The sequence below is a fragment of the Elgaria multicarinata genome, chromosome 9 (genome assembly GCF_023053635.1).
Source record: "Elgaria multicarinata webbii isolate HBS135686 ecotype San Diego chromosome 9, rElgMul1.1.pri, whole genome shotgun sequence".
NCBI classification, from domain to species: Eukaryota; Metazoa; Chordata; class Lepidosauria; order Squamata; family Anguidae; genus Elgaria; species Elgaria multicarinata.
Window position 1 is genome coordinate 77,596,084 of NC_086179.1, and position 18,003 is coordinate 77,614,086.

Here is an 18,003-nt window from a genome sequence, read left to right on the forward strand (position 1 = left end):
GCTGCAGGTGCCCTGCCCTCTTTTAAATCTGGTCACTCTAGTATAGCTCCTGCACTTTAACTGTGGTGATAAAGAGGGAATTTCACCAGGTTCTCCATATATACAAATGACACCTGCTGAAATTCCCTTTTCTATGCAACTGTTAAAGATACAGGAGCCCTGTCCTCCTTTCCATATGGTCACCCTACCATAAGGTTAAATTTACAGTTACCAAAGCAGAACAGCAGTATGCTTTGCTTGCACTGGCCAAGTTGGATAATAAGGCGATTGGCAAGTTTAATGCCATCAGCTGGTTGTACAGATAAATACTACTATTTCTGTGTGTAAACATAAGGCAGAAATAGGGTTACTAAGCCCATGTTAATTATGGCAAATCCCTTTACAGCCTCTTTCTAAAACAGTATTTTAAACCATGTATGTTGCATAATTGGTACTGAGCTGACTGATCAAACTTCAGTCATACACTGTCAAACTGGTTCATGTCAGCTTTTAACGACAGAGACTTTGCTTGCAAATGGACACATATTCACTACCTTTGCCAAAATTATTTCCACTTACAACTAGCAAGTAAAGTTAAGTTGAATGAATAACCTACATGGTTCCTCATATAGGGATGGTTCTAACATAACACTTAAACCATAATTTAGCATTATGAGAACAAGCTTAGCCTCATTCTCATAACACTCTTCACCTCCTCCGATGCAGCCATAAGATGGGGTTGGGAAGCTTTCATTTCCATTTGAAACTAACCATAGTTTGCTGTTTCATCAAAACCCAAACAAACTGTGGTTTATCTTAGCTATAGTTCGTGGAAACAAGCCAATTTCAAACTAGAGCTTATGGTGCTAGCTTACATTCACTAACCATAAGAAAGGCTAAGTACAGTTTATGGCTCTCAACGTAATAATGACTCTTTTCAGCCCAAGGGCCAAATTCCAAAATAGGAAAAGTCTCAAGGGACACATCTCACCTGTGGGCACTGCCAAAGGCAGAATTGGCAGGGCAAACTATGATTGATACCGTTTTAAGCCCACACAAAAGTAAGGAGGACGAGGCTTCACCACATCTACTCAGAAGTAAGCAGGATGGAAGTGCTCTGCAGCAATTTCAAAAAGCATCCCAGATACCAAGCCCCTGCACGTCTACTTAGAAGTAAGCAGTTTTTCTGCCTGCAAAATGTGCACCTCAGTTCTGTGAAGCCGCTCTCCTGCCTACAAAATGCCCAGCTCAATATCTTTGCAACAGCTCAATTCTTTCCAAGGTATTTAAAGGTGATTTACAGTCACTTATCTCTGATCAGCTATTAAAGATAACAGCAAAAGGAGCTTACAGACTGGAGAGGGATCCTGGGTGGGCTGAAGATTCCCCATTCCTGCACTAAATCTAAAATGGAATCAGAAGAAAAGTTTCTGATCTCCCCAAGGCCACGCCAGAGTAGGAGAGAGCTAAGAGGGCGGAGGAAGATGGGTTAAGCTTGTTAAAGTAATACTAAAACATGGTTTAACGCTGCGTTCAAATGCAGCTATTAAAAGGCATCTTATAGTTCAAACAAAAATAAAGATCGTTTGAACACTTAAGATGTAAAAAGGATAACTAGGATTTTTGTTTCATTTTTGTTTGTTGGGAAGGGGTGGCGGGAGAAATCCTGGTAGTTCAAATATCCACAAAAATCCATAATGCTTCCAGGAAAAAAATATTTTTCTCTCTCACCTATTTGAACAAACCTATCTCAGCATATTTGTCTCTCCAAAATAAGATGATGAAATGCTCAGTCATTCTCACTTAGACTGTGTTTAGATATATATACACACTAGGCATGTGCTCCGCTCCGATTAGGAGCGGAGAAGCAGTAGCGGATTGGCCTGCTCCGCCTTACCCAGAGGCGGAGTAGAAGCGGACCGCGGACCCCTAGAAGCAAGGCAAAGAGAAGCGGCCATTTTTCGGAGCTCCTAGTTCTGGCGGACCGCTCCGGTCGCCATCTTGAAAACATTTTGCCATAGGATTGCATTGCGGGAAATAATCGCGCATAACTAGGTTGTTTTTGAAGCTATCGTTCTGGAAATTCTTGTGCACAGAGAGTCGTGGATGGGGGTCATTTTGAGACTACTCTCACTTCTCTGCGTCGTGCGGGTCGCGTGCTAGAATTTTTTAAAAATCGGGTCAACAAACATTACAAACAGGGACAGCGCGGGTCAAACGGAGGTTTTCGCCCATAGGATTGCATTGCGGAAAACAATCGGGGATAACTGGGTTGATTTTTAAGCTATCGTTCTGAAAATTCTTGTGCACAGAGAGTCGTGGATGGGGGTCATTTTGAGACTACTCTCACCTCTCTGCGTCGTGCGGGTCGCGCGCTAGAAGTTTTGGAAAAATCGGCGGGAAAAATACCTTTTTCAAAGGGCTGAGGGGCAGAGTCAGCTCCCGGTCATGATCACATGATCCCAAAGTTAGAGGAGGGCATAGGCAAAACGGGTAACTTGGGATTCTGGGAAACTTCTCTTTCTTCATCTGAACGGACTTTTCCCAGTGTTTTTTATTATTTATTTATTTATTTATTTATCATACTTATACCCCGCTCCTCAGCCAAAAAAGGCTCTCAGAGCGGCTTACACTTAGGAAAAAAGACAGTCCCTGCCCTCAGGCTTACAATCTAATAAAGACATGACACACAAGGAAAAGGAGTCAAGGAGGGAGGGAGGGAGGAGAGAGAAAGTAACACAGTAAAATTAAAAATTAAAAATTTTTTAACACAGTAGCCCCACCAAATGCACAAACACAACCTGAAATCATATACTAAGCCAAGAATAAGAGATAGAAACACAGCACTGCTCCCCACCCTAACTTTGGGGAACAACTGAAAAGATGTGGTGCAAGGGGATGAGCTCCCCTAGGGCATCTCATCGTGGACGTGCCCCCACTCTCTCCTGCACTGGAAGGCCATTAGAGCCTTCCAAAGAGAGTAAAACGGTGGAGAAATGCCTATCATGAGTCGAAGTGAGCGTTTACTTCTCAATCTCAGAGCTGTTGGTGAAGCAATGGCTTTCTTGAGCTGAACTGGCAGCTGCTTCCCTCTCCCCCGGGCACGTCCCCCCATTGCTGGTAAAAGACAGATATAGCCTTTTTAAAAAAGTTCTTCTTGTTGTTTATTCAGCAACACTGCTGCTTTTAATTCCACCCCTCCTTTGTTTATTTATTCCATTTTATATGCATTACTGGCTTATCCTTGGCTCACTTCCTTATGCCCCCAGAAATGCCAGCTGCATGCCTGCCTGCCTCCTCCCCTGCCCACCTCGCAGGGATGTTGTGTGTGTGTATCTTTGACTCAGGGGAGAAGTCCTTCCTGCGCTCACTTGGAGTTTTGGAAGTTCCAAATTTTGCAGGTTTAAGCCCCGCCAAAAAACAGGGGATGATGGGACTGCCTTGAGTCTCGGCGTGCAGCGTATGTATCCCTGGATAAGCTGTCATGGTGGTGAGTTTGAGGTTTTTTTTTAACGTGCAAAATTGACGGAGCTATGGAAAGGGGTGTTGGATTTTCATAAATTCCCCAAAAATCAGGGGATGGTGGGATTTGCTTGAAACTTGGCATGTGTGTGGACACATGGATAAGCTGTCCTGGTGGCGAGTTTGAGGTTTCTAACGTGCAAATTGACGGAGCTATGGAAAGGGGTGTGAATGGGGTGCCCGATTTTCAAAAATTCCCCAAAAATCAGGGGATGATGGGATTGCCTTGAAACTTGGCGTCCATGTGGACACATGGATAAGCTATCATGGTACCGAGTTTGAGGTTTCTAACGTGCAAATTGATGGAGCTATGGAAAGGGGTGTGAATGGGGTGCCCGATTTTCAAAAATTCCCCAAAAATCAGGGGATGATGGGATTGCCTTGAAACTTGGCGTGCGTGTGTATACCCCTATGAGGTGTCATGGTGCCAAACGTGAGGTTTCTAACTTGAACAGAAAAAAAGTTGTTTACTTTTTTAGCTTTCAATGCAAGCCTATGGGGGGGGAAACGGAGCTCCGATCCGGATCCGGAGCTCAGAGCGGAGCGGAAGTGGGCGGAGCGGGGGCGGGGCGAAGCGGCCCGCTCCGAAAATCGCGGATCTGCAAGTGAAGCGGAGCGGGGGGTCCGTGCACACCCCTAATACACACACACACACACAGAGTACATTTACACTGGCAGCTTTGCACTGAATATACAACTGCAGGGTTCATATTTGACCAGGGGAAGTGTTGCGTTAATTTCCAGCGGGAAGATCCAGAAGTAATTTTTGGCTATTTCCCCAGGATGCTTGAGAGACATAGTGTGATCATTCGGGAAGTATAGGTACTCATCATCATCATTAGAGCAGTCTATTGCTCAGATATGAACCCGTATCTGCTCCATTTCACCAATCATTGATCAAATGTATTCAGCATCAATCCCCACCAGGTTTAGGTTCAATCCCCCGCTTCTCCAAGTAAGGCTAGGACAGAATCCTGCTTGCATCCTTGGAGAGCCGCTGCCAGTCAGTACTGGGCTAGATGGACCAGTGGTGTGACTCAATTTAAGGCTGCTTCCTATGCTCCTAAGAGCTGCTCCTTCAGATATTTGGGTCTCAGGCTATTTTGTACTTTAAAGGTAATACCCAGTAATGTGGTGGGCTGGAGCTTACCCAGAGAGACATGTAGTAAGCCTACCAATGCACAGTGAAGTTTCATTTAGCATTTGCTGTTCCTATTTTCAGTCAGGTTATGTGAGCGGGTGAGTTTTTCCTTAGGTTTGTAGGAAATGACACATTTTATTAAACCATATTCCTACCAACCTTTCTGTAATTCTCAAGTGAAAATGCCAGTGAAGCAACAGTGAAAGTCTTGTAGCTCTTTAAAAGGGCTCTGTCTGGTTAGGCGCCAAGCCTCAGAGAGCCAAAAAGATAATGTAGGTCAGCATAGCCAGTATCATTATGATTGGTCTATTTGAGACGCTTAGCTATTAACTCATCCATTGGAGAGCACCAGAGCAGAAATTAGAAAGCCATCCAGGATTCAACTTACAGAGGTAACTACAACCGTCCCCCTTCAACAACAACAACAACAACACCATAAATGGGCCAGGACTGTATAAGCATAGGAAAAATCAGATTTGCATATTTTTGGAGAATGGAGGTTCCTAAAGATTATGTTATTTAGTGTTTGTATGACAAACCCCTTGTTTTGAAATACAGGGCCCATTTACACATAATGTTGACAAATGATTGGTTAATTAAAAGATTTGCTGTGTTGCATGCCATGTGAAAGCTGCTTCCTTTTTTAATATACAACCTCCAATCAGCCCGATCCTAGGTCGCTTTGTGACATGAGAACCTGGACACAATGGGTGCGTTCGGACAATCGTGTAGGGGAAGAAGCCATTGTGACTTTTCTCCCAGCCTCCATGTCTGCGGCACACGCAGCCGCCATGTGTGTAATCCTCCACGATGCTGCATGGGCTGACACGTCATCTGAACCTGGCACATGGAGCAGTGGAGGTGACTTCGTACCTACCCTGCAACCTCTACTATACATCATGGGTTGCAGGGTGGGTACAAAGCAACCCCTACTGCACCCTGCATTGGATTTGGACAACACATCAAGCCACACTGCATTACGGAGGATTATGCAAATGGTGGCAGAGTGCAAGGCACATGCTGGGGCGTGATCATCCAAACCCAGTCTTAAACAACCCAAAGTTAACCTAGCAACTAATTGGGTTTGCATGTCACAAAGCAACCTATGTTCAGGCCAATTAATTAATTAGCCCACAGTTTCTCGCCATTTATTGCAAACAGGTTCACAGAGTTGGAAGGGACCTTGGAGGTCATCTAATTCAGTCTCCTGCTCAATACAGGATGTTCAGTACAGGATGCAACTATGGTGTCTGTGATGGATGGCCATCTAGGCCCTGGTTAAATACTTCTTTGGTTTTAAAGGAGCCCTTGTGGCAACTCAGAAATTATAAAAACAAGAGTAAAATAAGCATGAAAACGTATCAGTGAAGCATGTAAAAATAGTTCAACAGGTATAGTAAAACCATCCAGCAAACATCATTAGGTATTTTCTGAGATAAATACATTTTAGCCATCTAAAAACTGACTGGAGGTAGGCTTTGTTGGGCCTTTCAGTATGAGGTCGACTTATCCAATCTACAAGACTGAATCAGACACAACTACACCCACTCTTAAATGGACTAGAAAGGTATGACCTTTTCCACATCACTCAACAAAAAAAACCAGATCTCAGTCTTATAATCCTTGCATGTAAGGCGAGAATATAAATTTCCTCAGCAATCTGTCCTGCATCTAACATACACCAAAGACAGTTCATTTTAATGTAGTGACAATTTGGCTGTCTTCCTTTCCACATGGCAGTAGTAAAACTGGTAATACAACAGGTAGTTAAAGACTACATAAAACATAAAAACATAAATCACAACAAAAATAGGGATACAATTCTCCCAAAGGGGGGTTTCCCCCATATGCCTTTCCATCTACTTGTGAATGGACAGGTGGAACAGCATTGGAGCTAAAATACACAATGGCTAGCAAATGGTTAGCAAATCTAGAGCCAGATATTCCGTGCAGCCTTCTCCTCTCCCTTAGCTGCAGTTGCTTGCTCATCAGCACAAAATTAACCACAGTTCCCATTAAATCAAGATGTGAAATGCAGTTTAAACAGAGTTTTGTTAGTAATGGGGAGCGGAGGTGCAACCATGAGACAATCTTACATTTTGCACAGTCATTTTTCCTTTCTACAGTTTCTGCCCGCTCTCAAAGCCTGAGATAAACTGCTAATCTTTTTCTTGCACATATGTAAACGTGCTGTCACAAGTCAAGGATACTTCATACTGCTCTGCCTCTAAGGTATTTATAGCCTCAGCCTGTGCTTTCGGAGGTTCAGCTATGCTTTCACTGCCCATAAAAAAGAAAAGGGCAAACCTTCCAAACTCTAAGAATGAAATGCGAAAATGAACAATAAAAGTACACAAATTAAGCTTACACATGCTGCACCTGCTTTGCAACACTCAGAATGCAGAATTGTAAACCCTCTAGTCTTATCACAAATTGGGTGGCCACTTTCTGTTTCATAAAGCAGACTACCATAAGGGGTTAGAATTTACAAGCCACCATCAAATCATTGAACGCACAGCTGTTTTACTCACTGACTGGGTTCAGAAAACACGATAACCAGTGGTGGCTTAAATAGTCAACGGTTGGTTATTTAACCTACTGTGGGTTATCATATTGTATGGTGGGTGATTTTTAACCAACGGTTGGTGATTTGGCTGAAATAACCAACGCAAATGACCAATGATGTGCCGGGCTATTTGAACTACCGTTGGTTATTATGTTGTGCGGAGGGCACTGTAGGTTATTTCCTCGGCCAATGTTGGTTATTTCGTCAGTCACAGAGTCACAAGGCAAGAGAGGTCAAAGAGGCGACAGCCACTCTAGTCCAGCCAACAGGATAGATTTTTGACAGCAATGGCTGATGGGATACTAGGGAAGGACTGAAGAGGGGAAAGAGGGCGGGGATGAGTGAGTAAACTAATAGTCAATTCAAAGCAGATCCTAATCCACACCTTGGTTGATTATTATCATGTTGTGTGCAGAGTACCCCCTAGTACAAACAACTGTTGAGTTGATTATTACCCCATCGTTGACTATTGTGTTGTCTGAACGGAGCCACTCTCTGCAAGAACCTAGACATGTAGGTCCCAAAGAGAAATGTGAAAAATTCATTAGTGTAAGCTTGGGTAAGTGATGGAAATCGGGGGGAGAGGGGGAGACAGTTTTCAGTTCAGTCAGAAACATTCACTGTATCTGGAAAAGGACGATGAATACAAAAATAAACCCTCATTAGCACTGCATGATTTCTTTCATGTGGAATAAAGGCAGACTGTCATGGCTGTAAGGCTCACAAATTTGCATAGGACTGTTTTGCACTGGATGTTTCAGCAAGGAGCGATTGTATTGTTCTTCTGAACTCAGTGGTAGGTGGTTTGCTTTTAACAGACCACTATTCAAGAGAACGCAAAGCACACTACCAACATTCCAATTCATTGCTCAACATATTGGCTAAAAGCACCGCATGACATTATTCACACTAATGCAATGTCTCCCTCATCAACATTTGTGGGTTTGAAGAAATTATTTGCGAGTCCTAGGGTGGATTCATTCATTTTTCCACTACGTAGCAACTTAGCCCAAAACACATGAAAAGTTTCCCACAAGGCTGAATCAAGAGAAAGAACCCACATGGCCACTACAGTGCTTGCTTTCTGCACACCATCCGCAGCAGACTTTATCGTGCGACTTCAAAGATCCTGGCACTTGGGTGGAGCCAAGCCAATGAGATTGTGGCAGGCGCGAAGCTGATAGCAAAAGCTTTCTGTTTGCTCAGATGTCTGGAGCTGGCAGATGCAATCGGCTGAGCCTTCTAATGGGAAGTGAAGGAGCTGCGCAGGCATGAACAGGAGAGAGATCCACCCAACAGCTTTCATGGTTGCATTATTCTGCCACTATCCATCCTGCATCGTCAGTACTACAGGGCATGTGAAGGGAAACTATGAAAGAAAAACACAAGCAAGCTGCAATCGCCCCTTGACGCTTCGTTCACTCACATGGGCTATGCAGTTCAAAGCATGCACACTAAGGCCTTAGCTAGATCTACCTGCTATCCAGCGACGGAGGAGGGAAGATCTCGCATTGTGTTTAATGCGAAATCCCTCCTCTGTCTACACGTGACACGCGACGACCTCAGCAGGAGAGGTGTCGCGTCCACCATTTTTTTTATTTTATAAAGGACCAGCAGCACACGAACACTCTGCGTAAAAAGTAAGTCCTTTTTTAAATTTAAGTTATTTTCCCCGCTCCCCCCACCCTACCCCCAATGGGCACAGCGCTCCTGAGGAGTGCTGCGCCCTGTGCGCGGCTCCCGGCTCCTCGCAAGGAATCACACGAAGCCGGGTTAACCCACAGCAACCGGCCACACATTCCGTGGTCTCAGGCTCAGCCCTGGACCGCGGAAAAACCGGGCCCAAAGGGGAGGGATCATTCCTCCCTGATCCTGGAATCCCCTGTGCATCATGTGGACGCGCAGGGATGATCCCGGAGTTCACCCTGGGATAAAGCCCCGTCTAGCTATGGCCTAAGTAAAAATGATACTGTTCTCAATCTGCCTAGAGAACACTGGTTATTAGGCATATTAGAAAGATAATAAATAATAAAATATAGACTTTTGCTTTTTAGAAAAAATCTGAGAATGCAGAGAAAAGAATGAATGGCTGTATTCTAATTACAAGAACTGCTTCTACAAGGAATCAAAACATGGGCCCATTCCAGGTTTACTGGTATATGCTCCAGTCTATTTTTAGCAGTTGAACATTAGAGGCGTCACTTTTTATATTAGCATCAGAAACATGGTCCTAAAAACTAATAGCAAACTCATTCCCGGAGTGTGGATCCTTATGCGGCCAAACCAGTTTCATACAAACCCAAGAGGAAGGCATCATCAGACTTGGGGGGAACCCAAAGTTTGCAGAAATACAAATGGTAGAGGAATCCTAAGGCAGCAGGACAAGCCAGTGTGGTGTAGTGGCTAAAGTGTTGGACTGGGAGTTGGGAGAACCGGGTTCTATTCCCCACTCGGCCATGGAAGCTCACTGGGTGACTTTGGGCCAGTCAGACTCTCAGCCCAACCTACCTCACAGGGTGGTTGTTGTTGTGAGGATAACATGGAGAGGAGGAGGATTATGTATGCCGCCTTGGGTTCCTTGGAGGAAAAAAGGCAGGATATAAATGCAATAATTATTTTTTAAAAAAAACCAGCCCAATGAAGACTAAGCACGCTCAGTGGGCACAGAACGCTGAAGGGGCGGATAGAATGGAGTATCATGGAAGACGTCATGGCTGGCACCCTGAAAAGGGACACTCCACCCTGCAATTTTTGATGCCGGTTTCGTTTGTTCTCTAGCTTTAATTTTCTTCTTTGTCCTTAATAGTGTGTTATATTAATGCCTCTAAAAGAGGGAAGTGAATTGGTCTACCTTTATGCTGTATGTGCGCCCTTTATATTCTTTATCTTTTCAATAGATTTATTTTCTACTTTCTATGTTAGGATGCATTTCACAAATACAATATCAGTCTTGTGGGGCAATAAAGTCCCCAACCTTCGGAAAGATGGGGCATGAGGTTCATATTCTTATTTGTATGCTATTTATTTCTTGTTTATCATGAAAACTAGACAATGATGAAACCAATTTTCAGCCAATGATACACTATCAGCCTCCCTTTGTTTTTAATTTGACACATAGCATTTAGTACACATAATGGCACCATTTGCACGTCATGGTGGCTAATTGTGGGTTATTTAACCCACAATTTGCAGGGACATACTGCACCTGTGAGCAGCTTCCAGTTTCTGAAAGCAACCTCCGGTTGGCCTGACTGGAGGTTCTGAGCATGATGTGCAAATCTGAACCAATGGGTTGATTAGGATCTAAACAATCCAGAGGTTAACTATCCCCTAAACAATCCATCGGTGCAGGTTTGGCCATCATGGTCACAACCTCCAATCTGCTCGATCAGAGGTTGTTTACAGAAACCAGAAGCGGCTCATGGATGACCCTGGTCCCAGGAAATTGTGAGTTAATTATCCAATCATTTACTGCTGTGATGTGCAAACTGGCACACTTCTTCTCTAACCAAAGAAATTCATACATAATTTTCCCTACTAAAATTTTGGATGGCATCTCAACAGCTTTAATGAACTTTAAAAACAAAATTTTGTTTTTAAATAATTTTGTTTTTTTTCATATTTTAAATTTTGTTTTTGTTTTTTTCATATTTGCTGTTTTACAAATAGAAAGGTTTTCTGACAAGGGTAGTCCTTCATGTCCTTTAGCAGATGTGTTATACCACTAACAGGAAAAATTTCCATCTTGCTGCAATCTGAAGCACGGTGTTTCATTAGCATTTTAATTATATTAGTTCAGCTTTCTGGTTCCCTTAACTTTTTGTTCCATAGCCAGAGTAATAAATTTGAACAGCTACAGGTGTCTGGTGCCAAATTTTAGAACCCAACCACAAAACAAGAAGCAGATAATAAATGATGAATGCTAGTGAAAAGCGACAACCAGAAGCAAAAAGATGAGTGTGGGCAGACAACTGAACTTGTAGCAGGGAGAAGGAAAAAGAAATGTATTTGAAGCAGGCAAATTGTCTCTCTTTCCACCTCTCTAGTTGGTTTTAGGCAGGCTATTTAACACAATTGTGGTGGCAAATAAAAGTAATGTCAAGATGCATTTGTCAACCGTATATATTGCTATGACATGTATGTATCAACCCCCAAATTGCTGAGATGGTATCTGTCTCAGGCATTTGTCACATTAGGCTACCACTGAAGGTCAGGGGAGAATGGATGGGCAACCAACTTACATCTACTAGCTCAGAATGGACCAGGAAATAATTCTGCTGATTTATCACCCAAAGCACATCAGAAAAAACTTCAGGAGAGGAGAGCTTCAATGTGCACATTAGGCCTCCTCAAATCCACTTGTCAGCACATGATGACGGCCCTTGTTCACAATGACAGGAGGAACTCCCCCCTCCCCACTATTTATTACAAGTGCTGTAATTCAAGACAAGGCAAATCACTTAAGACCGAAGTGACAAAATTAAATGACGCTAAACCAATACTGTAATGCTACAGATTCGCTTAGCTATTCATGTAGCCTAGAACAGGCCTTTGGCTCAGGCTCACATTCCTGAACTTGCCGTTGATCAACTGTTCAGTGGACAGGAAAATAAAGGAAGGCAAAGGGTAGAGAAAGAGAAAGGCTAGAGGCCAGGGAGGGAGAGGAACAAGTTAAAGGGTGAGTGGGAGAGAAAGTGCAAGGCTAGGGGCTAAGAAGGGAGAGAAAGGCTAGGGACAGGAAAAGGAAATAACAAGGAAAGGGTTGGGTAGAGAGAAACAACAAGACTGGAAGCTTGTAGGGGGGGAGACAGACAGAGCAAAGGGGAAAGGTCAATGGCAGTGGTTCCCAAACTTTTTCAGGTAACCGCCCCCTCGGTTCCACAAACTCATGCCCAGTGCCCCCTTCCCTATCCTATAAAAATCATTATTCAGAATAGCGGTTTTCAACGACCCACTAAGGAAGATAATAACAATAAAATTCAAAACAGTAACAATTAATTGAATATTTATTGAAAATCCAATTACATTTTTTTAGTTTATTCAATTAAACATTTCAATTCACCGTTAAAAGGACTCTTCTTAAACGGTATTAATACATGTGTGGATTCTTCCCCTATATGGCTTTGGACCAAACTACCTTCTTCCATAAAAATGTCCCTGGGTTTTAAGACCTTCTGGAGAGGCGCTTCTCGGAAAAGACCACCTCGAGCGTCCCCCTGCCACCCCTTTGCCTCTTGGCGCCCCCCTGCTGCCTTCTTGCCTCTTAACGCCCCGCTATGTAATCCCACCGCCCACAAGGGTGTAGTACCGCCCACTTTGGGAACCACTGGTCTATGGGGACGGAAGAAGATTAGGCAGACCAGGAAGCAACTATTTCCATTTCCCCCTCCCTCCCAGCCTCTAGCCTTGCTATTTCTCTCTCTCCACTACACCCCTCTTGACTAGCCAGCCCCCCACGGCAGCCTTTATGTGACTAGCCACATCACCCATGGGAACCATTTTGTGGCGGTGCCCAGAGCAGTTTCTCAAATTCCCAAATGTGACCACAGGTCCAAAAATGTTGGGGATTCCTGGTATAAATAGCATCATGCATAGCAGTACATGCACACCAGAAAATGGAGAGCAAAATGTCTTCTCGTTTCCTCGTGTGCCTCCATGGCTAGTGGTGGCTCTAACTAACCTAGCAGCCCACGCTTATTAAGCTGAGAGCAAATTGCAACACGCCTCATGGTTATCAGAAAGACAAATAAATTACTACCTATCTTTTTGGAATCCTAACATTGCTGCCAACACATATTCAATGCTCCTGAAGGCAGACCCAACCTCCAGAATGAGTGACAAGCAGAAGAGGAGTATCCCTTCTAGTCAGTCGGTACTGCAATTGTCTCCCCGATGCCGGAAGCCAGCTGGGCTTTCTACCACCAGAATTTGGATATGCTTCCTCATATCCACGAGATTGTTTCTTTGGCCTGCCGTGACACTAGATGCACACACAAAATATACAATCTGGCTGCTACTCTTGTTCATGTAAACAATCCCTCAGAGGACCTTTAGTTTCTTATTTTTATGTCCAGCTGTTCCTTTTCATATCAATTATGTCTTGCTAAGAACTTGCTAAACAACGTGTGGCTACATCCATTTTCGATTTCCACAATCATTCTTATTTCCCCACGCATTTGCCTGGTGAATTCAAATGATTCTTTGCAATCAGGCCTACAATTCCCTACAGCCAGAGTTCTTCAGTGTTGGGCAGAACGTGACGTCCTGAGATGCTTTTACCTAAGAAATTTCTTAGCAGCTGTATGTGTTAAGGTTCTGCAGCTTGCTTTTCCTAAATGTGTATATCAACGTAACTTCCAATAGTTAACCAAAATAGTTCTGATAATTTTTAAGCATCACAACAACCATAGGAGCTTGACTGCAGTTCCAAACGTTTAAATTTTAGTTGCACATCCTGCATATTTAAAACAGAATATTTACAAACATATAAAATACAGGAATTTATTGTGTGCTCTAAGCTTAAGAATCTAGATAAACAGAAATTCAGTGCAAACACACAAAATAAAACGCAAGCCAGCCAATATACATGGCTTTAAGTCACGGTGTTTATACTGTTAGACAAAAAGCCTTACTAATCCAAAGGAAACCTAAATGATGACTGCAACTGAAAAGGAAATAGTTTCTTTTCAAAGTATATCTCCACCTAATCTTCAGTAGTTAAAGCCCTGAATTACACAAAAGCCATGCTGAAAATAAACTAGTTTGTACGTTACTGTTTGCCTTAATCCTCTTGCTAGACAAACGTATCATACAAAAGCTTGTCTCCCTCTTCCCAGCCAATTTCTAAACAGCTTTACAATTATGACCTCAAATTACACGTAAATGCAGAAACTTAAAGTTTATCATTGTCAGAATGAATGAATGATGAGGAGCAATTCTGTTGCATTAAACACACAGCTTATTACAAGATCAGTCAATATTAAAAACCTGTATTTCCAACACACAGAGTGAACCAAATCATTGCTAAATGCACCATAACCACACTATAAATACATTCCTTTGTACTTACGTAGAAAATGTTTTTCCAGCAAGGCAATTTCCAGATGGCCTTTGATCTCATTTAATCTATCAGACTCTGTTCTGTTATAATCCTGGACTCCTGAAGCCATGTTGATGGTCCCAGGACCAGCCTATGGAGGAGAAAAGAGGGGAGAATAGAAATATGGTAAGCTCAGAAATCAGCCTCTCTCAGGGGGGTCATTTATACACACACACACACAGAGAGAGAGAGAGAGAGAGAGAGAGAGAGAGAGAGAGAGAGAAGAAAACCCAAAAGCAGTGTGTTGTGCATGTGTGTTTTTAAAGTCAAGCACAGACCAGATCAGCAAACCATTCAGCATTAGCCTGCTGAAACGAATCAATAGGAGCTAATGAAAAGAACTGTATCTCTAGCCGGCTTCTCAGAACACTGCGCCTGCTCAGTCCTCCAAGAGCCATCAGGAGAAAGGATGCTGAGTTCTGCAGCAAAAATCATCATCATCTAAACTCCTGCCTATTGGTTGGAAGCACACATCGAATAAGGGGTATTCCAAGCCAATAAAGGCCAATCATTTCAAAGCAAGCACTGAAGCAATTATTGCTAAACACTGGCCAACCCTGCATAAACCCCTTCTCATGCATATGCGCATACAATTTGCAGCCGAGGGCAACAAAGAAGAAATGCAGGCTGCAGTTCTCATGCAAGGCAGACAATGAACCGCCCAGAGAGCTCCGGCTATTGGGCGGTATAGAAATGTAATAAATAAATAAAATAAAATAAATAAAATGAACAGGAACGCCTGTGTTCGGAGCAGATGAGAAAAATCCTGTGGCGTTTAGAATTCTAAAACCTAGCACTTTCCACATGTAACCGATGTCCTTCCATGTAATATAAAGGCACAGACAGAACAGTGGAAATAATCTAGTAGTACAAAGATTACTACAGAGACAACACTAATTCCTACATAAATTAAGTTATATAAACTCCTATATAAAGAAAAAACGAACTACCAAGAAAATAGAGCAGTTTCCAAGAAAGTAAGGGGCTACCTAAATTGCAACAAAGAAAAAGATACGTAGGCACAGGAAGCGGTCTGTGCGCAAATACATTTTATAAAATAAAGGGTTCAACTGCATGAAATGGATCAGCTAATTAAAAAACATAAGGGCGCAAAACTGTAAAAGAGCTGGTTCACAAGTCACGTTTATTTAACCCAGGAAATGTGGGTAACAGCAGACTGCGTAATTCTCGTGTTCATCGTTTCCACTTTTACTTAACAACCTGGGAATGATTGTTGGGTCAACTCTAGGCTGAGTTTCTGGGTTTGGACTTCAAAATCAAAAGTGGAAACAACAAGCATGCAGCTCACATATTCCATTTGTCCACACAATTCTGAGTTGAACAACCCAGGAACTGCCGCCCTAAAATATGAACCAAGTCCATTACACATAGGTTGTAGATAGCCAATAGAGACTGATTTTGAAGTTGCACCTGGAGTTATAGGGTGGATACTAAAGTTTGCACTGCATAATTCAAAGGGCATTTGTACATGTGTTAGACTACAGGAGTGAACAGAAGGGTAGATCTCCAGATGTTTTGAGCCTCAACTCCCAGAAACCCCTGCCAGCATGGCCAATAGTCAGAAATGCTGGGAGTTGAAGTCCAGGGCAGAATCCAATGGGGTGTTTCTGTCCCCACTGAGTTCTCTTACAAGTTATCCTCTGCCAATTCCATTGCACAAGCATCCCTCGAGCGGCAATTTAGCACTTCCAAAGCAACCCCAAACAACCGTAAACACTCCTCTGGAAGGAGGCAGAGCAGCAAAGCCCTAATGATCTCTGCTTGTTTCAGGACTTCCCTTAAGAAGCGCTAAATCTCCCTTGTGTAAGCGATGGGTCCCACTTCTGCAATGGGATCAGCAGGACCCACTGCTTGCGGAAGGGAATCAGCAGGGTATAAAGGAATCGGCAAGAATGTAACTGCTCTGTTGGATTCTGCCCCAAAACATGTGGATATCTATTTTCTGCCCACCCCATTTTAGAATAAAGTCAACACATTATATTACTGGGAAGTAATTATAACACCCCTGTTTATTATATTTATTATTCTATTTTCCCCCATGGGGCAAACTGGTGATTTTGGCCTTTTCTTCTATGGGCACCCCATGGATCGTGCCAAGGTTATGTGGGGCGAAAAAGCCCCGGACCTCCAGAGGTTGCCCATCCTTATCTTAAGGTATACTGACCCCTCTTTTTTCAGAGCTTCCCTCTGTCTTTTCATCACAGGCTTTTCTCCAGCCTGAACTCTCCAGGTTTTGATCACGCACACATATCTGGAAATTACAAATGTTTTTTCCCCCAGTAAACTAGAGCCACCACTGCATTAAGTGGACTTCTTCAGATATTTCAAGGCCTATAGGGGCATATTTTGTGAGAATGCGTATTTTTCTTCACATGTACAGAGTGCTCATTTAAATCCTGGCCTGAGGGGCAAACTAGATGTGAGATAACATAGAAGGGGCTCATCTATACCAAGCAGGATATTGCACTATGAAAGCAGTATAAAAGCGGTACAGGAGCCACACTACTGCTTTATAGCAGTATTGAAGTGCACTGACAACTGTTGAGGCCCATTGACACAATATACCACTTTTATACCGTTATATCCTGCTTGGTGTGGCTCCTGCCTTTTATATACTGCTTTCATACCACTTTCAGAGTGCAATATCCTGCTTGGTGTAGATGAGCCCAGAGAGAGACCTGACGCTGCCTCAGTACCTCTCCTCGTTCTCTCTGTTAGTACACTTTAGACCGAGTAGCCACCTGTGGCAAATATTATCAATGTAACAAAAATGGGTAACATAAGATTAACATAAAGTGGGCTAATAGATCTGGGAAGGCTGAGATCATGTACCACTATCTGCTGCTATGCTGCACTCTGCTCTTGTGTAGAACTGTGCTGCAACTGCACACTTCACCTTTCCTTAATATGCAGCCTTGATTCTGTTTTTTGCTTCTTTTAAATTTTGTTTTAACTGTTTTATTCTGTTTTTATTTTCATTTTACCTTGTATACCGCTCCAAAATTTTTCAAAGGGGAGCGGTATATAAATATTCTAAATAAATAAATAAAACTAGAATCACAAGTGCTCCTACCATTGCAAACAGTGTTAAGCAGCGAGGATTGAAGTGTACCCAGTAATCCAGAAAGAATAGGTTATTATGATCTAACCTCACAAAAATGGATACAACATACGACAGCCCTCTCAGATTCCACTGTGTATTAACTACTATGAGAAGCAATAACTAAACAATAGGAGTGATATTTCAACTTGCATGTTTGTATTTAGGGCTTTACTTTCTATCCCTTTACTTTCTATCCATACATCTAAGAACCTACAATATTTCATTTTATTCATAATGCAAACGTATAACGTTGGTACACTCTGCTTTGTGCTTTCTCTTTTCCATGAGACGCTGATGTATTCGTATTGCATTTTAGATGAAGCAGTACAGAACTCTAAACAGATGAAGCCGAAATGGTTCTGAATTATAAATGAAGTCAATGATTCCATATACCAGCTAGGGGGAAAGTACAAATAGTGCAATCCTATGCATGTATTCTCATAATTAATTCTTAGGTACAGGATTGCACCCTAAGGCTGCAATACCCACATACCTGGAAGTAAACCTCATTCAACACACTAAAACTTACTTCTGAGTAAACACGTATAGGGTTTCACTGTAAGCCTTTTCCA

The 18,003-nt window shown here is 42.7% G+C and overlaps 1 protein-coding gene across 2 annotated transcripts in view; it reads right to left on the reverse strand.

Annotated features, from left to right (window-relative positions):
• Window positions 1-18,003, reverse strand: part of GRAMD4 (GRAM domain containing 4) — a 97,054-nt gene that overhangs the window by 47,927 nt on the left and 31,124 nt on the right. For both annotated transcript variants that reach the window (XM_063134113.1, XM_063134114.1), the window contains exon 3: window positions 14,278-14,398. In XM_063134113.1, the coding sequence (XP_062990183.1) occupies window positions 14,278-14,398 (121 nt within the window). The remainder of the gene's footprint in view (window positions 1-14,277; window positions 14,399-18,003) is intronic.